The sequence below is a fragment of the Cherax quadricarinatus genome, unplaced genomic scaffold (genome assembly GCF_038502225.1).
Source record: "Cherax quadricarinatus isolate ZL_2023a unplaced genomic scaffold, ASM3850222v1 Contig7, whole genome shotgun sequence".
Classification (NCBI taxonomy): Eukaryota; Metazoa; Arthropoda; class Malacostraca; order Decapoda; family Parastacidae; genus Cherax; species Cherax quadricarinatus.
The window spans coordinates 355,001-379,846 of record NW_027195033.1 but is presented as its reverse complement, the minus strand read 5'-3'; the positions used below and the strand labels follow the sequence as shown (position 1 = coordinate 379,846).

General features: G+C 40.1%; 1 protein-coding gene across 5 annotated transcripts in view; it reads right to left on the bottom strand.

Moving 5' to 3' along the window:
- Positions 1 to 961: 961 nt before the first annotated feature.
- Positions 962 to 24,846, bottom strand: part of LOC128701044 (uncharacterized) — a 25,892-nt gene continuing 2,007 nt past the window's right edge. For 3 of the 5 annotated variants that reach the window (XM_070079721.1, XM_070079722.1, XM_070079726.1), the window contains exons 2-8: positions 19,763 to 19,859; positions 15,146 to 15,772; positions 13,764 to 13,888; positions 12,575 to 12,669; positions 11,934 to 12,110; positions 11,468 to 11,625; positions 962 to 2,999 (exon numbers count right to left, since the gene is read on the bottom strand). In XM_070079721.1, the coding sequence (XP_069935822.1) occupies positions 2,847 to 2,999; positions 11,468 to 11,625; positions 11,934 to 12,110; positions 12,575 to 12,669; positions 13,764 to 13,888; positions 15,146 to 15,772; positions 19,763 to 19,840 (1,413 nt within the window). In that variant the 5' untranslated portion in view covers positions 19,841 to 19,859 and the 3' untranslated portion in view covers positions 962 to 2,846. Of the gene's footprint in view, positions 3,000 to 11,467; positions 11,626 to 11,933; positions 12,111 to 12,574; positions 12,670 to 13,763; positions 13,889 to 15,145; positions 15,773 to 19,762; positions 19,860 to 21,295; positions 22,556 to 23,780; positions 23,988 to 24,846 lie in introns of those variants that run through there. The other 2 variants (XM_070079723.1, XM_070079725.1) reach the window with 2 other exon arrangements.

Here is a 24,846-nt window from a genome sequence, read left to right as displayed (position 1 = left end):
TTATCTTTTTGATGTCCTTTTTAATAGCATTTGCAAAAATATTGCTCTATATTGTGGAGGTAGATGGTTTGAAATACAGTCATGGTGGAACAATATACACAAATACAGTTTTATTGTGATTCTCTGTTAATTATATCTGGCTCACGAATAGATGTACAGAGAGAGAGAGAGAGAAAGAGAGAGAGAGAGAGAGAGAGAGGTAGAGGAGAGAGAGAGAGAGAGTAGAGAGAGGAGAGAGAGATAGAGAGAGAGAGAGAGAGAGAGAGAGAGAGAGAGAGAGAGAGAGAGAGAGAGAGAGAGGAGAGAGAGAGAGAGAGAGAGAGAGAGAGAGAGAGAGAGAGAGAGAGAGAGAGAGAGAGAGAGAAAGAGAGAGAGAGAGAGAGAGAGAGAGAGAGAGAGAGAGAGAGGAGAGAGAAGAGAGAGAGGAGAGAGAGATAGCGAGAGAGAGAGAGAGAGAGAGAGAGAGAGAGAGAGAGAGAGAGAGAGAGATAGAGAGAGAGAGAGAGAGAGAGAGAGAGAGAGAGAGAGAGAGAGAGAGAATCTGTTCGTGACTTGACAGTCGTTTCACAGTGGGCTTTATCAAGTCACGAACGGATTTACCCAAGCAGAGAGTACGTGAGTATATTTAGAGAGCACAGTGACGTGAAGGGTCGTGTGAGGAATATTGAAACTGACTGACCTTTCACGTCACTATCCTATACATACTCATGAACTCTCTGCTCAGCCAGATCTATTTATGACTTGATATAGCTCACTGTGTGGGCAAAATGTAGTCGATAAATTATTATAATCATGGGGGAGCACTAAACCCATAGGATTATACAGCGTCTGTGGGGGAAGATGTGGAAGGTATTCAGGCTTAATTTAGGGAACTGGAGCACAGATCCAATTCCCTAGATCAAGAGCCCCTCACCAGCGTCAAGGAACCTCATTTGAGGGGTGTAGTCGATAAAGAATCGCATTAAACTGTATTTGTGTTTATTTTTCCACTACAATAAGTCCTCGACTTACAAGCACACTGGGGAGCTGTTGAATTGTGTATAATATATTATATTATAGACAATACAGGTTCTCAACGTGTTTGTACGTGTTTGACTTAGTGTATAAAGGAGCTTTACAAAGAAGTAACCATTTTACATCAATTAACTTTACTACCTCATCTCAATCTGCCAAGAATACACCACACAATGTGAGTTTTTATGTTTTTAATTGTAAACGAGAATCGTAATTGTGATACACTTGTAACTTGATTCTCGTACTTGTTGTAAGAAAGGGTGGAGCATCTTGACCAGGTTACAGGAGTGGCCAACCACAATCATACGTCAATTGTGAGATTTTCTACGCATAACACATGTACACAATACACAAATAACCGTAATTAGGAGACTGATACTTATGCTGATGTTTAGGTCCAACTTGGTCCATTAACCCTTAAACGGTCCAAACGTATATATACGTTTTTTCAACATCTGAAAGTATGTAAAAAAATTAAGATCTTTTTTTGTTTGTTTTACATGTGAAAACGTGTAAAAAAAACTTATCTACATTTTTTTTTTTGTTATATTTGAAAATATGTAAAAAAAAGTAGATCTATTTTTGTAGCTACGAAATTGAACGTCGATCTGTTTGGACCGTTTAAGTGTTAAGGACGATAGTTCACGTTGGACCAAAATATCGTAACGTTGGACCAAAATGTAGTAACGAGTTTTAGTCTCCTAGGATGACGCTTCTGACGACATTTCAGTCTGACTTGGCTCACGAACAACCCACACTGTCCCACGTGAGTTACTGATGGTTCAAGTTGGAACAAAACACGAGTTTTCATCTAATAAATGCAGGTTATTTGTGTATTGTTCCAGCCACGGTACTGATTTTTTCGTTTTTCACTGTAAATAAACATCGCTGGTATGAACACGTCTCAGAACATAAACACTCATTTATTCACCTGTTTATTATTGTTTCCTTTATTATAGTCAGTTCCAATTAGGATTTTCTATTTCAATTTTCTAAAAAATATTTTGAAAATTAGAATAAATTGGAACCACATAATCAGGGTCATTTCCATGTGATGTTACAAGAATTATCTTTATTTTTTGTTTTTATCTCGAGAAAATATATTCCTATGTTTTCCTATCTTCGAACTGTCTTAAAGAATTTTTCCGTTACGTTTCTCCACACCACGAAACGGGTGGGGCTTGAACCCGCGGCAAGTGAGCCCTGAAACTCATAGGCCAAAATGTAGACAGTGGGTCTACAATATTGCTTTAGTGTCTTCAGTATCAGCAAGCAAGCATTTACAGTCAGCTCTCTACATATAGTGATTATTTGTAACTACAACGGAAAAATACGTTCAAAATGCAATAGCACGTACCATGAAGGTCTTCCCGTGTGCTATACAATACTGGATGTATTTTTTCAATCATAATTTCAAAGGACTGTATTACAGTAAGCTCTTAAGCTCCTCTATAGATTCAATTTTTTTGTAAATGCTGTTGAAAATGTGTATCCAAAATTGTACGGCATGTCTGTGTGGGTCTTTCCATGTGATATTCATTTTTTATGATTTTTTCAACTTTAAAAAAATTATACTGTATAGAGGAGCTTTGCAAGGGGCTGACTGTTTTTTTTTTTTGTAAATTAATTCGAGAGTGTACGATCACGGTGATAGGTTGTAAATGTTTGTGTGGTTGCTGATGTGCGTGTGCACATGCCTGCGTATCTGCAAGCACTAGTTGTCAGGGTGCACGCATGCTGGAATGTCTATGGGAACGAATGCCAGGGCTTGAGACCGTGTACTGGAGTATCCATGAGCACGGACAGGAGTGCGTGCTCATGCGCGTGCACATCTATGACACTAATATGTTGTAGTTGTTCTTCTTGACATCATCGCAGATCTTGAAGAACTCCTCCTCAGTGACGTCCCAGGTGGAGATCCCCAAGTGCTCCAGTGAAGGACATAATGCCAGTAGTCGGTACACGCTCTCCACCGTCAGTGGTACCTGCAAATATAAATACAGTAAGTCCTTGACTTGCGAACAAATTGGAACCTCCTCAACTGTGTACAGCCTCTCCTCACTTAATGATGGGGTTCCATTCATAAAAGTAGGTCGGTAACTGAAATGGTAATTAAGCGAGGAGCATACTGTAATGGTAGTGGGTTTGTGTCAACCATTGGTTGTCTATGTTCACCCATCAGAAAAATGGGTACCTGGGTGTTAGTCGACTGGTGTAGGTCGCATCCTGGGATGAAACTGACCTAATTTGCCCGAAATGCTCTGCATAACAAGTGGCTTTCTATACAGTAGTGTCACTAATGTCAGCTATGGTCTGTATACCTTGTACACGCAGAAATAATTATTTATAATATAATATAGGTTATAATATAGGTTATAATATAGGTTTATAAACAAAATGAGGAGGCAGTTAGGGTAAGATATAAACAGCTATTGGAGGATAGATGGGCTAATGAGAGCATAGGCAATGGGGTCGAAGAGGTATGGGGTAGGTTTAAAAATGTAGTGTTAGAGTGTTCAGCAGAAGTTTGTGGTTACAGGAAAGTGGGTGCGGGAGGGAAGAGGAGTGATTGGTGGAATGATGATGTAAAGAGAGTAGTAAGGGAGAAAAAGTTAGCATATGAGAAGTTTTTACAAAGTAGAAGTGATGCAAGGAGGGAAGAGTATATGGAGAAAAAGAGAGAGGTTAAGAGAGTGGTGAAGCAATGTAAAAAGAGAGCAAATGAGAGAGTGGGTGAGATGTTATCAACAAATTTTGTTGAAAATAAGAAAAAGTTTTGGAGTGAGATTAACAAGTTAAGAAAGCCTAGAGAACAAATGGATTTGTCAGTTAAAAATAGGAGAGGAGAGTTATTAAATGGAGAGTTAGAGGTATTGGGACGATGGAGGGAATATTTTGAGGAATTGTTAAATGTTGATGAAGATAGGGAAGCTGTGATTTCGTGTATAGGGCAAGGAGGAATAACATCTTGTAGGAGTGAGGAAGAGCCAGTTGTGAGTGTGGGGGAAGTTCGTGAGGCAGTAGGTAAAATGAAAGGGGGTAAGGCAGCCGGGATTGATGGGATAAAGATAGAAATGTTAAAAGCAGGTGGGGATATAGTTTTGGAGTGGTTGGTGCAATTATTTAATAAATGTATGGAAGAGGGTAAGGTACCTAGGGATTGGCAGAGAGCATGCATAGTTCCTTTGTATAAAGGCAAAGGGGATAAAAGAGAGTGCAAAAATTATAGGGGGATAAGTCTGTTGAGTATACCTGGTAAAGTGTATGGTAGAGTTATTATTGAAAGAATTAAGAGTAAGACGGAGAATAGGATAGCAGATGAACAAGGAGGCTTTAGAAAAGGTAGGGGGTGTGTGGACCAGGTGTTTACAGTGAAACATATAAGTGAACAGTATTTAGATAAGGCTAAAGAGGTCTTTGTGGCATTTATGGATTTGGAAAAGGCGTATGACAGGGTGGATAGGGGGGCAATGTGGCAGATGTTGCAGGTGTATGGTGTAGGAGGTAGGTTACTGAAAGCAGTGAAGAGTTTTTACGAGGATAGTGAGGCTCAAGTTAGAGTATGTAGGAAAGAGGGAAATTATTTCCCAGTAAAAGTAGGCCTTAGACAAGGATGTGTGATGTCACCGTGGTTGTTTAATATATTTATAGATGGGGTTGTAAGAGAAGTAAATGCGAGGGTCTTGGCAAGAGGCGTGGAGTTAAAAGATAAAGAATCACACATAAAGTGGGAGTTGTCACAGTTGCTCTTTGCTGATGACACTGTGCTCTTGGGAGATTCTGAAGAGAAGTTGCAGAGATTGGTGGATGAATTTGGTAGGGTGTGCAAAAGAAGAAAATTGAAAGTGAATACAGGAAAGAGTAAGGTTATGAGGATAACAAAAAGATTAGGTGATGAAAGATTGGATATCAGATTGGAGGGAGAGAGTATGGAGGAGGTGAATGTATTCAGATATTTGGGAGTGGACGTATCAGCGGATGGGTCTATGAAAGATGAGGTGAATCATAGAATTGATGAGGGGAAAAGGGTGAGTGGTGCACTTAGGAGTCTGTCGAGACAAAGAACTTTGTCCTTGGAGGCAAAGAGGGGAATGTATGAGAGTATAGTTTTACCAACGCTTTTATATGGGTGTGAAGCATGGGTGATGAATGTTGCAGCGAGGAGAAGGCTGGAGGCAGTGGAGATGTCATGTCTGAGGGCAATGTGTGGTGTGAATATAATGCAGAGAATTCGTAGTTTGGAAGTTAGGAGGAGGTGCGGGATTACCAAAACTGTTGTCCAGAGGGCTGAGGAAGGGTTGTTGAGGTGGTTCGGACATGTGGAGAGAATGGAGCGAAACAGAATAACTTCAAGAGTGTATCAGTCTGTAGTGGAAGGAAGGCGGGGTAGGGGTCGGCCTAGGAAAGGTTGGAGGGAGGGGGTAAAGGAGGTTTTGTGTGCGAGGGGCTTGGACTTCCAGCGGGCATGCGTGAGCGTGTTTGATAGGAGTGAATGGAGACAAATGGTTTTTAATACTTGACGTGCTGTTGGAGTGTGAGCAAAGTAACATTTATGAAGGGGTTCAGGGAAACCGGCAGGCCGGACTTGAGTCCTGGAGATGGGAAGTACAGTGCCTGCACTCTGAAGGAGGGGTGTTAATGTTGCAGTTTAAAAACTGTAGTGTAAAGCACCTTTCTGGCAAGACAGAGATGGAGTGAATGATGGTGAAAGTTTTTCTTTTTCGGGTCACCCTGCCTTGGTGGGAATCGGCCAGTGTGATAATAAAAAAAAATATTATTATTATTTATTTTATTATTATTATCACACTGGCCGATTCCCACCAAGGCAGGGTGGCCCGAAAAAGAAAAACTTTCACCATCATTCACTCCATCACTGTCTTGCCAGAAGGGTGCTTTACACTACAGTTTTTAAACTGCAACATTAACACCCCTCCTTCAGAGTGCAGGCACTGTACTTCCCATCTCCAGGACTCAAGTCCGGCCTGCCGGTTTCCCTGAACCCCTTCATAAATGTTACTTTGCTCACACTCCAACAGCACGTCAAGTATTAAAAACCATTTGTCTCCATTCACTCCTATCAAACACACTCACGCATGCCTGCTGGAAGTCCAAACCCCTCGCACACAAAACCTCCTTTACCCCCTCCCTCCAACCTTTCCTAGGCTGACCCCTACCCTGCCTTCCTTCCACTACAGACTGATACACTCTTGAAGTCACTCTGTTTCGCTCCATTCTCTCTACATGTCCGAACCACCTCAACATCCCTTCCTCAGCCCTCTGGGCAACAGTTTTGGTAATCTCGCACCTCTTCCTAACTTCCAAACTACGAATTCTCTGCATTATATTCACACCACACATTGCCATCAGACATAACATCTCCACTGCCTCCAGCCTTCTCCTCACTGCAACATTCATCACCCATACTTCACACCCATATAAGAGCATTGGTAAAACTATACTCTCATACATTCCCCTCTTTGCGTCCAAGGACAAAGTTCTTTGTCTCCACAGACTCCTAAGTGCACCACTCACCCTTTTCCCCTTATCAATTCTATGATTCACCTCATCCTTCATAGACCCATCCGCTGACACGTCCACTCCCAAATATCTGAATACATTCACCTCCTCCATACTCTCTCCCTCCAATCTGATATCCAATCTTTCATCACCTAATCTTTTTGTTATCCTCATAACCTTACTCTTTCCTGTATTCACTTATAATTTTCTTCTTTTGCACACCCTACCAAATTCATCCACCAATCTCTGCAACTTCTCTTCAGAATCTCCCAAGAGCACAGTGTCATCAGCAAAGAGCAACTGTGACAACTCCCACTTTATGTGTGATTCTTTATCTTTTAACTCCATGCCTCTTGCCAAGACCCTCGCATTTACTTCTCTTACAACCCCATCTATAAATATATTAAACAACCACGGTGACATCACACATCCTTGTCTAAGGCCTACTTTTACTGGGAAATAATTTCCCTCTTTCCTACATACTCTAACTTGAGCCTCACTATCCTCGTAAAAACTCTTCACTGCTTTCAGTAACCTACCTCCTACACCATACACCTGCAACATCTGCCACACTGCCCCCCTATCCACCCTGTCATACGCCTTTTCCAAATCCATAAATGCCACAAAGACCTCTTTAGCCTTATCTAAATACTGTTCACTTTTATGTTTCACTGTAAACACCTGGTCCACACACCCCCTACCTTTCCTAAAGCCTCCTTGTTCATCTGCTATCCTATTCTCCGTCTTACTCTTAATTCTTTCAATAATAACTCTACCATACACTTTACCAGGTATACTCAACAGACTTATCCCCCTATAATTTTTGCACTCTCTTTTGTCCCCTTTGCCTTTATACAAAGGAACTATGCATGCTCTCTGCCAATCCTTACCCTCTTCCATACATTTATTAAATAATTGCACCAACCACTCCAAAACTATATCCCCACCTGCTTTTAACATTTCTATCTTTATCCCATCAATCCCAGCTGCCTTACCCCCTTTCATTTTACCTACTGCCTCACGAACTTCCCCCACACTCACAACTGGCTCTTCCTCACTCCTACAAGATGTTATTCCTCCTTGCCCTATACACGAAATCACAGCTTCCCTATCAACAACATTTAACAATTCCTCAAAATATTCCCTCCATCTTCCCAATACCTCTAACTCTCCATTTAATAACTCTCCTCTCCTATTTTTAACTGACAAATCCATTTGTTCTCTAGGCTTTCTTAACTTGTTAATCTCACTCCAAAACTTTTTCTTATTTTCAACAAAATTTGTTGATAACATCTCACCCACTCTCTCATTTGCTCTCTTTTTACATTGCTTCACCACTCTCTTAACCTCTCTCTTTATCTCCATATACTCTTCCCTCCTTGCATCACTTCTACTTTGTAAAAACTTCTCATATGCTAACTTTTTCTCCCTTACTACTCTCTTTACATCATCATTCCACCAATCGCTCCTCTTCCCTCCCGCACCCACTTTCCTGTAACCACAAACTTCTGCTGAACACTCTAACACTACATTTTTAAACCTACCCCATACCTCTTCAACCCCATTGCCTATGCTTTCATTAGCCCATCTATCCTCCAATAGCTGTTTATATCTTACCCTAACTGCCTCCTCTTTTAGTTTATAAACCTTCACCTCTCTCTTCCCTGATGCTTCTATTCTCCTTGTATCTCATCTGCCTTTTACTCTCAGTGTAGCTACAACTGGAAAGTGATCTGATATATCTGTGGCCCTTCTATAAACATGTACATCCTGAAGTCTACTCAACAGTCTTTTATCTACCAATACATAATCCAATAAACTACTGTCATTTCGCCCAACATCATATCTTGTATACTTATTTATCCTCTTTTTCTTAAAATATGTATTACCTATAACTAAACCCCTTTCTACACAAAGTTCAATCAAAGGGCTCCCATTATCATTTACACCTGGCACCCCAAACTTACCTACCACACCCTCTCTAAAAGTTTCTCCTACTTTAGCATTCAGGTCCCCTACCACAATTACTCTCTCACTTGGTTCAAAGGCTCCTATACATTCACTTAACATCTCCCAAAATCTCTCTCTCTCCTCTACATTCCTCTCTTCTCCAGGTGCATACACGCTTATTATGACCCACTTTTCACATCCAACCTTTATTTTAATCCACATAATTCTTGAATTTACACATTCATATTCTCTTTTCTCCTTCCATAACTGATCATTTAACATTACTGCTACCCCTTCATTTGCTCTAACTCTCTCAGATACTCCAGATTTAATCCCATTTATTTCCCCCCACCGAAACTCTCCTACCCCCTTCAGCTTTGTTTCGCTTAGGGCCAGGACATCCAACTTCTTTTCATTCATAACATCAGCAATCATCTGTTTCTTGTCATCCGCACTACATCCACACACATTTAAGCATCCCAGTTTTATAAAGCTTTTCTTCTTCTCTTTTTTAGTAAATGTCTACAGGAGAAGGGGTTACTAGCCCATTGCTCCCGGCATTTTAGTCGCCTCATACGACACGCCTGGCTTACGGAGGAAAGATTCTTTTCCACTTCCCCATGAACAATAGAAGAAATAAAGAAGAACAAGAGCTATTTAGAAAAGGGAGAAAAACCTAGATGTATGTATATATATATGCATGTGCGTGTCTGTGAAGTGTGACCAAAGTGTAAGTAGGAGTAGCAAGATATCCCTGTTATCTAGCGTGTTTATGAGACAGAAAAAGAAACCACAATAATTACACAATAATTATATAGTAGATATTATACACAATACACAAGATTCTCAGTGTGTTATAAGTTGTGGACTTACTGTAAATATACATAAAAATCTTTGGTATGCAATTCTAAGATATAGAGGTGCTCCTTGATGTGGGACATTTTTTAGCTTTACAATGGTGCAAGAGTAATTACAGCCTCTCCTCACTTAGTGACGTACTCGTTTACCAATACCTCGGACTTATGACCGGCTCTCTGACCAGTATTTATACCTAAATAATGTACAGTGGACCCCCGGTTAACGATTTTAATCCGTGCAAGAGGGGTAATCGTTATGCGAAATAATCGTTATGTGAATGAATTTTCCCCATAAGAAATAATGGAAATAAAATTAATCCGTGCAAGACACCCAAAAGTATGAAAAAAAAATTTTTTTACCACATGAAATGTTAATTTTAATACACACAAACTGAAAAAGGCATGCACACTTACATGACACTTACTTTTATTGAAGATCTGGTGATGATTGATGGGATGGGAGGAGGGGAGAGCATTATCTTCTTACTGTTTAGAAGGGGAATCCCCTTCCATTAGGACTTGAGGTAGCAAGTCCTTTTCCGGGGTTACTTCCCTTCTTCTTTTAATGCCACTAGGACCAGCTTGAGAGTCACTGGACCTCTGTCGCACAACAAATCTGTCCATAGAGCTCTGTACCTCCCGTTCCTTTACGATTTGTCTAAAATGGGCCACAACATTGTCATTGAAATAGTCACCAGCACGGCTTGCAACAGCTGTGTCAGGGTGATTTTCATCCATAAAGGTTTGCAGTTCAACCCACTGTGCACACATTTCCTTAATTTTTGAAGTAGGCACAATGGATTCCACAACTGGCATAGGCTTCTCAGGGTTAGCCCCAAACCCTTCAAAATCTTTCTTAATTTCCATACTAATTTTCACCCTTTTTACCACAGGGTTGGCACTAGAAGCTTTCTTGGGGCCCATGGTCACTTATTTTCCAGAAACAGCACCGAAAACACTGTAATAATACGAAATATTCCGATTGTATGCTTGGATGTTATTGCGGAGGCTGGCTGGTAAACAATGCCACCGGCGGAACATGTGAGCGTGGCTCAGGCCGCACATTGGAAGCGTCTCGGACGAAAATCGGTAAGCGGGTTTTTAAGCGGTATGCGAGGCAAAATTTTTGCAATTAAAGTAAGCGGTATGCGAAATAATCGCTATGTGATGCCATCGTTATGCGGGGGTCCACTGTATATCAGTGCTGATTTCCTCTGTTCTGTTTAATACAATATACAGTACACTACTGTATAAATATTTAAAAATACACCAGAAATGTTATTAATGGTACAAAGGTGACATTAAAACAATATCAAAGATGGTTGACACAAACTCACTACCATTATAGTATGTTCCTCACTTAGTGACGAATTCACTTACTGACCTACTCTTAGGAACAGAACTACGTCGTTAAGGAGAGGCTGCACCTACAGTAATTATTTGTTTATTTACTTATGCGGTGACAGTAGTTATTTACTGACTTATTAAATTTGGTATATCATATTTATATTCAACTTTCGATGTTTTCAATTTACAACGGGTTCATTGGAATGTAACCCCACTGTAAATCAAGGACCACCTGTGTATATAAATTAAGAGTGGACATAAGAAAGAGCAATGTAAGAAGAGTTAAAAAGTATGAGTGAGAGTCCCAGACTCCAGGACTGTAACGTCCAGGACTCTAGTACAATTAGCCGAGTTAATCAATAAAAATCTTTTTCGTTTGAAGCCACAACAAACACAGTAAAAACCTTTCCATTTCAAACCGTCACAACAAACGCAGTAAAAATCTTTCCATTTAACCCTTAAACTGTCCAAACGTAGGTCTACGTTCACATGTGTAGTGCTTCGAACGTAGATCTACGTTTTATTTTACATGCTTTCAACCTTGGCACTATAGGCCTGAGTTGCCTAGACATGAGAGAATGGGTCTGTGAACTCAGTGTGCATGGTATGACAAAATTCGGGGATGCCAGGATAAATGCGCTCTTCATTTAAAAAAAAAAAAAAAAAAAAAAAAAAAAAAAAAAATCCCCAGAATATTCAGAGCGCTATGCAAGTTAACATAGATCTATGTTTGGACAGTTTAAGGGTTAAAGGCAGCACAAGAGACACATGGTAAAACTTACGTGTTTGTCTGAAGACAGGATGATGCGTTTGGCCTGCGTGAGGGGATTGGCCAAGAGGATGCGCTCCAGGTACTGGTCGGTCAAGAACTCCACCTCAGCCTTCACCACCACTGACTCCAGTTTCTTGCACCACATCAAGAAGAACTCCACGCACTCGTCTGAAAATAACATCCACTCGTTACTGATGCTCTTTCAAAGTCTGAAAATAACATCCACTCGTTACTGATGCTCTTTCAAAGTCTGAATATAACATCCAGTCGTTACTGCCGTTCTTTCGAAGTCTGAAAATAACATCCAATCCTTACCAGTGTTATTGGTGTTATTTTATTCAAGTTATCTTAAGTTATTATTAGTTTGCTCAAAATGCATTTCAAAACTTGGGGGTTTAAACAGATCCCAAACGACTAACTGTGAACCCCCCAAGGTACTGACAACCACAAACACAAGGGACAGGGTTGACACTAACTACTAACGACTGCCTCCTCCCAGACTTGAAGATAGAGCGTGGTGAGGTGAGAGAAGAGGTGACCAGGGTTGCACAGCAGTTGATTGTCCTCCACCGTCGCCGTGGTGATGTGCAGAGTTGACAGCAGCGGACAGCACTTGCCCACCAGTGTGATCTTTTCTTGACTCACTTCATCGCCTACAATAACAATTATTATTATTATTCATTGTTATTATTATATCATTATTATGGGTAGGATTATGATTATTATTATTATTATTGCATTATGATTATTATATTATTCTTACAAGGCCAGCAGGCTTCTGGCAAGGTAGTCACTGCATGAATGATGGTTAATGTGCTGTCTTCCCTGGGTTGTCTTGCCACTGTCTTGGCGGGACTTGACCTCAGAGACTGACACCGGAATTATCGTCATACTTCCCAGGACATGACTTCAATAAAACGACTCGCTGCACTGGCCGGCTGAACCGGACGCTAATCCACTGCAGAGTAGTTGAAGGCATTTTCTGACATCCTCCATTTTTTAGCCATCTCCCACTGAGGCAGAGCCACCCAAAAAAAAAAAAAAAAGAGGAAACACATTCGCCATCACTCATGCAACACCCATCTTGCTGAAAGCGTTCAAAGGGGTCAGTACTCACAGTTCAACTGCAGCGTCCGAAGCGACTCCCCAAGATTTGTTATGGCTTTGACGAACCCGATCCCCAGCACGGACGACGTTTCAATTTCCAAAATTCTACGAGACACGAAAATGTTATTAGAGTTTAAACTATACATAATATACCAGTGTTATTTCAACATGATACAGTGTATGGTAGTGCCCTGGTATCCACGGAGGGATACCTTCCAAAACCTACCATGGATATCTGAAACAGGGTATAATGGCAAACCCTATATACTATAAGTCATTTTTCGTTGGCATACATACCTATGATTAAGTTTAATTGATAAATTAAACAAAATAAGTCTATAATTACCACTTTTTCACTGGTGGCTTCTCTTAGGCTTTGAAGAACTACCACCATCACTACTGTACAACCTACAATTTCAGAACGGCAAAATCTAATACAACCTCTCCTCACTTAGCGACGTACTCGTTTATGATGACTTGGACTTACGATGGGCTCTCTGATGAGTATTCATACCTAAATAATGTATAGTAGAGCTGATTTCCTCTATTCTGTTAATTTCAGTATACAGTACACTGCTGTATAGACATTTAAAAATATACCAGAAATAACAAAAAAAGGCACAATACCGTGACTGGAACGATACACAAATAACCCGCACATAAAAGAGAGAAGCTTACGACGACGTTTCGATCCGAATTGGACCATTTACATACACAAATAACCCGCACATAAAAGAGAGAAGCTTACGACGACGTTTCGGTCCGACTTGGACCATTGACAAAGTCACACTAACCAGAGGTGGAGCAGGACGGCTATATATAGGCAGGACCATTTACAAAGTGACTTTGTAAATAGTCCAAGTCGGACCGAAACGTCGTCGTAAGCTTCTCTCTTTTATGTGCGGGTTATTTGTATACCAGAAATGTTATTAATGGTGCAAAGGTGACATTAAAAATGTGGTCTTAGGAACAGAACTCCATTGTTAAGTGAGAAGACGCTGTATAAATCCCAAAGTGAAGCAGTTTCTTCACAGATCCATAGACATATAATACCAAACACAAAAATCTCTTTGACATTCCCCGTGTCCAGCTAAATCATTTTAAAAACTCAATGTACATAAACAAGGACATTTAATATCAATACTGTTAGAAGTTATGGAGCGGAAGACACACCATGGTTGAGGGACTGTCCACCTCACCTGATATCTCCCAACTGTGGGACCAGAGCTAGACTCTCGTCATCCATAAACAAGCTGGCCGACTCTAGACATGGGCAGGCACACCCGACCCATGCAATGTCGTCATCTTGGGGCTCAAAAATCGTCTGCGGTAGAAAACAATACGTCGTATCAATAAGATTTCATGCCCAAATTTAATGTATGTCTAATGAGGTCAGTTAAAATATTATTTTTATATATGGAATCTTTATGAATTTAGAAAACAGAATTTGAGTAAATTTAGAAAACAGAATTTGAGTAAATTTAAAAAACAGAATTTTAGTAAATTTAGAAAACAGAATTTGAGTAAATTTAGAAAACAGAATTTGAGTAAATTTAGAAAACAGAATTTGAGTAAATTTAGAAAATAGAATTTGAGTAAATTTAGAAAATAGAATTTGAGTAAATTTAGAAAATAGAATTTGAGTAAATTTAGAAAACAGAATTTGAGTAAATTTAGAAAATAGAATTTGAGTAAATTTAGAAAACAGAATTTGAGTAAATTTAGAAAATAGAATTTGAGTAAATTTAGAAAACATATTAGTTATTATGGTAGACACAATCTTACATATAAATATGTATATCTCGCATTCTTACTGGTTTACATTCATCTCATTTTCTTACATTATGGGGCAGAGCTAAACCCACAGGGGTTATACAGATCCTGGGGAATGTGCAGTAATTTTGACTAGATTAACAGAGGAAGCGTTCAGCCAGTAACAATCACAATTCGGGAAATCACAATAACACAACTATGAGTGGACATGCGACAGCTGGGATTCAACCCCCACCCGGTCCGTGGTTTGTTAGTGAGGAACGTATGCGGGCTGGGGAAAGACGGGAGGTAATCAAGTCTGATCCAAGGGGAGTAGATGGCAGTGTCAATTTCTTCAAGAGCCATTTACCGGCAATAAAGTACAGTTGGTGCTTGACTTACGATTGTTTGATTTACGGTGATCGGACTTACAATATTTTCGACTTATGATACTTCTGATTTACGATGGGTTCATTGGAACATAACTCCATCGTAAATTGAGGACCACCTGTACCCCCCTAACCCCTTGAAGCCTCACACAGATTATTACAGTGGTACCCCGAGTTTTGACCTTTCTTCGTTCCAGAAGGCTGTTCGAGTGCCGTTACTGAATGAATTTGTTCCCATAAAGAATAATGTAAATTAGATTAGTACGTTTGAGACCCCCAAAAACACACTTACAAAAGCACTTACATAAATACACTTACATAACTGGCCGAGTTGGGAGCTGTTCGAAACTCAGGGTACCACTGTATTATAATCAAAACTGAGTGCTAAACCCATAAGGTTCATACAGCACTGTCAAATAGATAAAAACCTCACTACTCACATGAGTCTGCTCAAAATGTGTCAACTTGAACGTGGCATCGGATTTCTTGAACGCGCTGATCATGACAGCCCCCAGCTGGTCGCACTGCATTTTCTGTAAGTTCTTGCCATACTGCAGGGCATAAGCAATGCCCTCTGTTGTAATTTCCCAGCACTTTGAGATGCCCAGCTTTTCCAGCTTGGGGCACCCTAGGGCTAAAGCTTTAAGCCCTTTATCGGTGACGAGGTCCGAGATAGACATGTTCACCTCGACAACATTCGGACATTTTTCGCTGACGATGAAGAGGATCTCGTCGCTGCATTTACTGACCATATTAAGGACCATTAAATTCTTCATGTTGACTACCGTGTCCTGAACCACATTTCTGATGGTTTTGTTGATCTCCCCTGAGAGTCGCATATGGAAGAACAATCCACTCAAGTTCAACCTCTGAATGTGGGGCTGAAGGAGCACCTCGAGACAGGTCCGCATTCCGATAGACCTCCGAGTTCTACTCATTGTCTGATAAATGGTCTCAATCACTTTTGTGATCATGTTCTCGTTGATGACTGACGGCAGTGATGCAACCACTGCTGACACCTCCTTCGCAGACACTGTGCAAGTCTCAGGTGACTCTTCTAATTCAACCTGCAAGAAAATTGATCAAATGGCAACTTTTCTAACTAAATTTACAAGAAAATTAATCAAATAATAATAATAATAATAATAATAATAATAATAATAATAATAATAATAATAATAATAATGGAGAGTAAAAGAAAGGTAAAGAGAGTGGTGAGAGAGTGCAAAAGGAGAGCAGATGATAGAGTGGGAGAGGCACTGTCAAGAAATTTTAATGAAAATAAGAAAAAATTTAGAGTGAGTTAAACAAGTTAAGAAAGCCTAGAGAACGAATGGATTTGTTAGTTAAAAACAGAGTAGGAAAGTTAGTAGATGGGGGGATGGAGGTATTGGGTAGATGGCGAGAATATTTTGAGGAACTTTTAAATGTCGACGAAGAAAGGGAAGCGGTAATTTCATGCACTGCCCAGGGAGGTAAGATAAGATTTCATATGGATTTTTAACCCTGGAGGGTTAGCCACCCAGGATAACCCAAGGAAGTCAGTGCGTCATTTCCATTGGGGTCCTCAATCTTGTCCCCCAGGATGCGATCCACACCAGTCGACTAACACCCAGGTACCTATTTGCTGCTAGGTGAACAGGACAACAGGTGTAAGGAAACGTGTCGAAATGTTTTCACCCGCCGGGAATCGAATACGGGCCCTCCATGTGTAAAGCGGGAGCTTTAGCCACCAGGCCACTGGTGGCCTGGTGGATGTAAGTGTGGGGGAGGTACGTGAGGCATTACATAGAATGAAAGGGGGTAAAGCAGCTGGAACTGATGGGATCATGACAGAAATAAAAGCAGGGGGGGATATAGTGTTGGAGTGGTTGGTATTTTTGTTTAATAAATGTATGAAAGAGGGGAAGGTACCTAGGGATTGGCAGAGAGCATGTATAGTCCCTTTATATAAAGTGAAGGGGGACAAAAGAGATTGTAAAAATTATAGAGGAATTAGTTTACTGAGTATACCAGGAAAAGTGTACGGTAGAGTTATAATTGAAAGAATTAGAGGTAAGACAGAATGTAAGATTGTGGATGAGCAAGGAGGTATCAGAGTGGGTAGGGGATGTGTAGATCAAGTGTTTACATTGAAGCATATATGTGAACAGTATTTAGATAAAGGTAGGGAAGTTTTTATTGCATTTATGGATTTAGAAAAGGCATATGATAGAGTGGATAGGGAAGTTATGTGGCAGATGTTACAAGTATATGAAATAGGTGGTAAGTTACTAAATGCTGTAGAGAGTTTTTATGAGGATAGTGAGGCTCAGGTTAGGGTGTGTAGAAGACAGGGAGAATACTTCCAGGTAAAAGTAGGTCTTAGACAGGGATGTGTAATGTCACCATGGTTGTTTAATATATTTATAGATGGGGTTGTAAAAGAAGTAAATGCTAGGGTGTTTGGGAGAGGGGTGGGATTAAATTATGGGGAATCAAATACAAAATGGGAAGTGACACAGTTACTTTTTGCTGATGATACTGTGCTTATGGGAGATTCTAAAGAAAAATTGCAAAGGTTAGTGGACGAGTTTGGGAGTGTGTGTAAAGGTAGAAAGTTGAAAGTGAACATAGAAAAGAGTAAGGTGATGAGGGTGTCAAATGATTTAGATAAAGAAAAATTGGATATCAAATTGGGGAGGAGGAGTATGGAAGAAGTGAATGTTTTCAGATACTTGGGAGTTGATGTGTCAGCAGATGGATTTATGAAGGATGAGGTTAATCATAGAATTGATAAGGGAAAAAAGGTGAGTGGTGCACTGAGGTATATGTGGAGACAAAGAACATTATCTATGGAGGCAAAGAAGGGAATGTATGAAAGTATAGTAGTACCAACACTCTTATATGGGTGTGAAGCTTGGGTGGTAAATGCAGCAGCGAGGAGGCGGTTGGAGGCAGTGGAGATGTCCTGTCTAAGGGCAATGTGTGGTGTAAATATTATGCAGAAAATTCGGAGTGTGGAAATTAGGAGAAGGTGTGGAGTTAATAAAAGTATTAGTCAGAGGGCAGAAGAGGGGTTGTTGAGGTGGTTTGGTCATTTAGAGAGAATGGATCAAAGTAGAATGACATGGAGAGCATATAAATCTGTAGGGGAAGGAAGGCGAGGTAGGGGTCGTCCTCGAAAGGGTTGGAGGGGGTAAAGGAGGTTTTGTGGGCGAAGGGCTTGGACTTCCAGCAAGCGTGCGTTAGCCTGTTAGGAGTGAATGGAGATGAATGGTATTTGGGACCTGACGAGCTGTTGGAGTGTGAGCAGGGTAATATTTAGTGAAGGAATTCAGGGAAACCGGTTATTTTCATATAGTCGGACTTGAGTCCTGGAAATGGGAAGTACAATGCCTGCACTTTAAAGGAGGGATTTGGGATATTAGCAGTTTGGAGGGATATGTTGTGTATCTTTATATGTATATGCTTCTAAAATGTTGTATTCTGAGCACCTCTGCAAAAACAGTGATTATGTGTGAGTGAGGTGAAAGTGTTGAATGATGATGAAAGTATTTTCTTTTTGGGGATTTTCTTTCTTTTTGGGTCACCCTGCCTTGGTGGGAGACGGCTGACTCGTTGGAAAAAAAAAAAAAAATAATAATAATAATAATCTTTATTTCTACAAGTACATGATACAACTTTACAGACCATAGCTGACACCTGTGACATACTATACAGAAAGCCTCTGCTTATGCAGATCATTTTCTGCAACTTAGGTTAATTCTGTCTCCCAGGATGCCACCCACAACAGTCAACTAACACCCAGGTATCTACTTACTGCTAGGCCTGTACTCTAAAGGATAAGTGAGGATGTTACAGTACTGGAGGTGGGAAGTACAGTACCTGTACTCTGAAGGATGAGTGAGGATGTTACAGTTTAGTGGGTCATCCGACTATAATATCAACACAATTGTGGAAATAGCAGCAATAATATAATCAAGTCACGAGTACGCCTGGAAAGACAGTGATTGAGTGAATGATGGAGAATGACTTCTTCCTTGAATCATCTTCTCTTGATAGGAAATGGCCAATGAATAAAAAAATTGCTAGTCACATGTACAGATACAAATACGTAACTTATTTCCTGAAGCTTAAGCTTGAGGGCCCCTAATCATTGCTTAAAAATTTCAGGTCTTCTGTATGAGAAGGGATTGCAAAGGGGCCCCCATAACAGCTCAAGTACACAAATAACCCGCACACAGAAGAGAGGAGCTTACGACGAAGTTTCGGTCCGACTTGGACCATTTACAAAGTCACACTTTGTGACTTTGTAAATGGTCCAAGTCGGACCAAAACATCGTTGTAAGCTCCTCTCTTCTACGTGCGGGTTATTTGTGTATCGTTCCAGTCACGGTACTGTGCCTTTTTTTGTTATTTAACAGCTCAAGCTTCGGGGCCCTAAGCAGCACTGCATGATCCTGGGGGCTTTAACAATTATAATAATAATTATAGATAATTATAATACTAATTCAGGGGCCCCATAAATGTAGGTTCCCCACTGAGTACACCAGTAGTTTTCACTACTGGTGTAGACTAATCCTGGTGTTTACAGACAACTTAAGAACTAGATATAGGTTACTGGATAGGATTTTTTAAATGTACAAAAAGGAGAGATACATAAATGTTCAATAGTAAAATTTTAAGTGTGTATTTATACTTCAAACTGATACAGTGATCTTCGGTTAAGTGGGATTTCTTAAACATAAAACAGTCAAATATACAATAGTGACTGTCAATACTGTATTAGATAATAGTAGTTACAGTCAGCACTGTATTAGATAATAGTAGTTACAGTCAGTACTGTATTAGATAATAGTAGTTACAGTCAGTACTGTATTAGATAACAGTAGTTACAGTCAGTACTGTGTTAGATATAGTGTTTTTTCTTGCTAATTTTTAACATTATCCTAATTTATCGAACATTTAGACAGTGCACTCCATCGTTTGGTTCAAGGAACCCTGAACCCTTAATCAGGACCAGGAGCTGGTTAAGGGGGTGTACAGGGGAAAAAAAAACACTAACATCGACTTACAGCAAGCTGATGGATAGTGCCGGCCATTACCATAAAGCAAGTATGCTGCAACGAATCGACCTGCTTTCTGGGAGGCATCTTGACCCTATACCAGCTCCTTTAACGAGAGAATTATTGACATTGGTCAATGCTGGCATTATCAGTGTACAGTAATCCCCCTGTATCCACGAGGGATACCTCCAAGACCTACCGTGGATACCTGAAGCCGGGGATAATGGTATTTACGTACATACCTATGATAAAGTTTAATTGATAAATTATGCAAAATAAGTCTTTGAGGCTCTGAAGAACTGCCACCATCAATACTTTTGCACTTTGGGGTCATTATTAAGCAAAATTAAGAGTTATTTTCAGGCCACGGTAAACCCTGGATAACTGAACCTCAGATACTAAATCCATGGATACTGAAACTGTGGATACTGAAACTGTGGATACTGAAACTGTGGATATTGGAACTGTGGATATTGAAACTGTGGATACTGAAACTGTGGATATTGAAACTGTGGATACTGAAACTGTGGATATTGGAACTGTGGATACTGAAACTGTGGATATTGGAACTGTGGATACAGGGGTTCTACTGTATTAACTGTTATCTAAAAGAACAAAGCATTTGGCCCTCAAACTTTCTCTTATAGATAAATAAGAAAATAAAAAGATTAAGTGCACAACAATTACATATTGTTAATACGATCAAATAAGCAGTTTATGATATTTTATTGAGATATTTATCAGTTAACCCGTAAACGTTCCAAGCAGAACTACGTTCACATGTGTAATGCTCCAAAAGTAGATCGAAGTTTTTTTACACATTTTCAAATGTAAAAAAAAAAAAGATCTACTTTTTTATGTACTTTCAAATGTTGAAAAAATGTATATATACGTTTGGACCGTTTACGGGTTAATAAAAGTCCCTGGAAGATGAAAGGTCTTGACAAAAGGTCATAAATGACATATTAGGTTATATTAACATACAAGTCAATATATAATACTATTGGTACACTATTATTGTTTCTGTTAGGCAAAAGAATACATGTGCAACTAATGTGACTTATTGGGGCAACGAGCAAAACATTACCACAGTCAAACTACACGCTTCATTTTACCAATATGCTCTGCATACAAAAGGGGTTTTGGCATGTACTTAAAGACTGCTTAAGTCCAGACAGGTGAAGCGTGGTAGATTATAAATATTCAATACAGCTTCTCCTCACTTAATGACGGAGTCCTGTTCCTAAGACCACGTTGTTAAACGAATTCATCGCTAAGTGAGGAGCATACTACACCTACCATCCGACTTACGACCTGCTCGACTTACGACCACTCGACTTACGACCGTGTTTTTTATGCCAAATTTCTGGGAAATAAACAACTATTTGTGTTGTGCACAGTGTTTATCCTAAACTTTACAGTATAAAATACAGTACTAACAACATAAAAAGTAAAGTAAAACATGAAATACCAAAATAAAACAATAAAATAAAGTCTTTACAAAAATGTTTTATTGATATTCAGTAGTAAAGTTCTACTTACGACTATTTCGACTTACGACCGGTTTCTTGGAACCGAACTCGGTCGTAAGTCGGATGGTAGGTGTATGATGGTAGTGGGTTTGTGTCAGCCATCTTTGATATTGTTTTAACGTCACCTTTGCACCATTTATAACATTCTGGTATATTTTTAAATGTTTATACAGTAGTGTACTGTATATTGAAATAAGCGGAATAGAGAAAATCAGCTCTAATATATGTACATTATTTAGGTAAAATTACTGGTCAGAGAGCCCGTCGTAAGTCCGAGGTAACAGTAAACATGTACATCGCTAAGTGAGGAGAGACTGTATTTTATTATTAATATGAGAATGTGCAATTAATGATACGAACATATATTTTTAAGTTTGTAATAATGGCTTAAGAGGTAAGGGATAATAAAATGTTTGGGAGAATTGCTTTAAATTTGGTTAGAGTTTAGTGTGGATATGGTTGTTATTGAGAGATGAGATGAGTGTTGAGTATAGTCCTAAACTGATTTGTGGGCAGGAGACCTCTTGCTGTTTCAGGCAAAGAGTTTCAGATCTTTGGGCCCTTTACGTGCATTGCATCTTTGCATAGTGTGGGACGGACACAAGGGAGTCAAAAAGTGCTTGTGCCTCATGTTTTGCCTGTGTGTTCTGTTGAAGCTGTCTAGGTGAAGTTTGAGCAGAGGGTTGATATTGGAGTTTAATGTTCTGTATATATAGTAGTCACAGTAATAAGTGTGTATATTATGTATATTAAGTAAGTTCATGTTTTTGAAGAGAGGCGGGGTGTGTTGTCTTTCGCTCGAGTTTGTGATCATCCGCACCACCGCTTTTTGTTGGGTTATTAAAGGTTTAAGGTGACTGGCCGTGGTCGATCCCTAAGCACAAATACTATAGGTAAGGTATGGGTATATTAGAGAGTGATACAAGGTAAGGAGGGCCTGTTGGGGTACATAGTATCATATCTTGGAAAGGATACCTACTGCTTTGGAAACTTTCTTAGTTATATGCTGGACATGGGTCTGAGATTTAAGATTACAGCCAAGATGGAGACCTAGAAATTTGCCCTCAGTGTTTCTTGTAATGGGAAAACTATTTATCAATATGTTTAGCTGGGTTTTTTGATGCTCTGTTTCCAAAAAACATGGAGTAGGTTTTGTCTACATTGGGAGTAAGTTTGTTGGTCATCATCCAGTTTGATATTTACGTAGCTCGTTGTTTATAGTGTTACTAAGTATAGTCAGGTTTGGGTGGGAGAAGACGTAAGTGATGTCATCTGCAAATAGAATTGGTTAAAGAAATCACAATGCATTTGGGAAGTCATTGATGCAAATAGGAAAGTAGAGGACTTAGGACACTTCCCTGTGGCACTCCAACAATCACAGGCTAAGTATTGGAGGTCACACCATTTGTGTACACATACTGTTGTCTATCACTAAGATAAGATTTTAGGTACAGTAATTGAGAGAGTGTCCTCTGACCCCGTAACGCTCTAGTTTTAGGAACAATATAAGATTTTCTTTGGATTTTTAACCCCGAAGGGTTAGCCACCCAGGATAACCCAAGAAAGTCAGTGCGTCATCAAGGACTGTCTAACTTATTTCCATTGGGGTCCTTAATCTTGTCCCCCAGGATGCGACCCACACCAGTCGACTAACACCCAGGTACCTATTTGCTGCTAGGTGAACATGACAACAGGTGTAAGGAAACACGTTGAAATGTTTCCACCCATCGGGAATCGAACCCGGGCCCTCTGTGTGTGAAGAGGGAGCTTTAGCCATGAGGCCACCGGGCCTTCTGTATCAAATGCTTTCCGTAGGCCTATGAAGAGCCCTAGCGGATATTAATTTTTTTCAATTGCTGTATATAGTAATTCGAGCATCTGAATAATTGAATCATTCGGGGGTTTTTTTCGGCCTAAACCCAAACTGGCAGAGGTTCAGTATGTTGTGGGTTAGGAGGTAGGAATAGATATGCTCATGTATTATTTTTTTGAAGATTCTATAGAGTAAAGGCAAGTTAGACATTGGTCTGTAGTTATTTAGTTCTGTAGGACTGCCTCCTTTGTGGATCCGGGTGACCGTTGCCGTCTTGAGTACGGATGAGAATGTTGAAGATTCAACGGATCTGTTAGTGTTACGATAATGGGGGACAGCACATGAGCTAATTTCTTTATACATGATTGTTGACAAGTTATTTAGGTCTCCTGCCTTGTTTTTTGATGATTTAATTACAGTGGACCCCCGCTTTACGATCAGCTCCCAATGCGACCAATTATGTAACTGTATTTATGTAAGTGCGTTTGTACGTGTAAGTTTGGGGGTCTGAAATGGACTAATCTAATTCACAATATTCCTTATGGGAACAAATTCGGTCAGTACTGGCACCTGAACATACTTCTGGAATGAAATAATATCGTAAGCCGGGGGTCCACTGTATTAGTGAGACATCAGTCAGTAGGATTTGTTGGTGCTAGATGTAGAGTATTGGGGTAATTACCAGTGAGTTAGTCTTGTGGCTGTGTATTTGCTTTTGGGATTTTGCTTTCTAGTTTTGATCCTATTGTAGAAAAGAAGACATTAAGTTTGTTGGCAGTGTCTAGGAGGCGCTAAACCCTTATGAGCCACACAGGGCTATCACAGAACACGGCAGAACGGATTTCACAAGACCAGCATTCTGCTCTGTGTAGAACGTGTGTCATTCCTGTCACCAGCAGAACACTGTTGTAATTCAGAGAAATGTTGAGTAATAATTGTAAATTATCGACAAAAGGACATGGGGATGATTATTGTGACGTATTGTGGCAATGTTTTGCTCTCCAGGCTTGACGAAACTCCTGCAGAGCAAAATGTTGCCACAATACAGACGGGTCTAGTGTGTGTTCGAAAAGTGGAGAGTGATAATTCAGTGCCCTTTATCCTCGTAGGATAGACAGAGAGCACTGAATCAGCCATTGTTGGTCATGGGTCTTTAATTAGAAGCCTAGGGAACTATCACCCACATGGGGCTGTAACTAGAAGTTAGGAACCTATCACCCACATAGGGCTGTAACTAGAAGCTAGGAACCTATCACCCACATAGGGCTGTAACTAGAAGCTAGGAACCTATCACCCACATAGGGCTGTAACTAGAAGCTAGGAACCTATCACCCACATAGGGCTGTAATTAGAAGCTAGGAACCTATCACCCACATGGGGCTGTAACTAGAAGCTAGGAACTTATCACCCACACTGGGACTGTAAGTAGAAGCTAGGAATCTATCATCCACACGGGGATGTAACTAGGGACCTATCTCCCGCACTGATGTATTATAATCATAACCAAGTGCTAAACCCCTAAGTGTCATACTGCGACACTGGGCAGTAACTAGATGCCAGGGACCTATCTCCAACCTCTTAAATGGGCATCCCCATTCGCCAATCCCCATTTATCCGGGTACGAACCCCATTGTTAGCACACCGTTGAAGAGATTAGCTAACTGTGAGCTAAGTTACTAATTATATTAAATAGAAAAGGTCGAAAATAGGTCGTCTGGACCTGTTGATGTTAGTCGCTATAGAGGGAG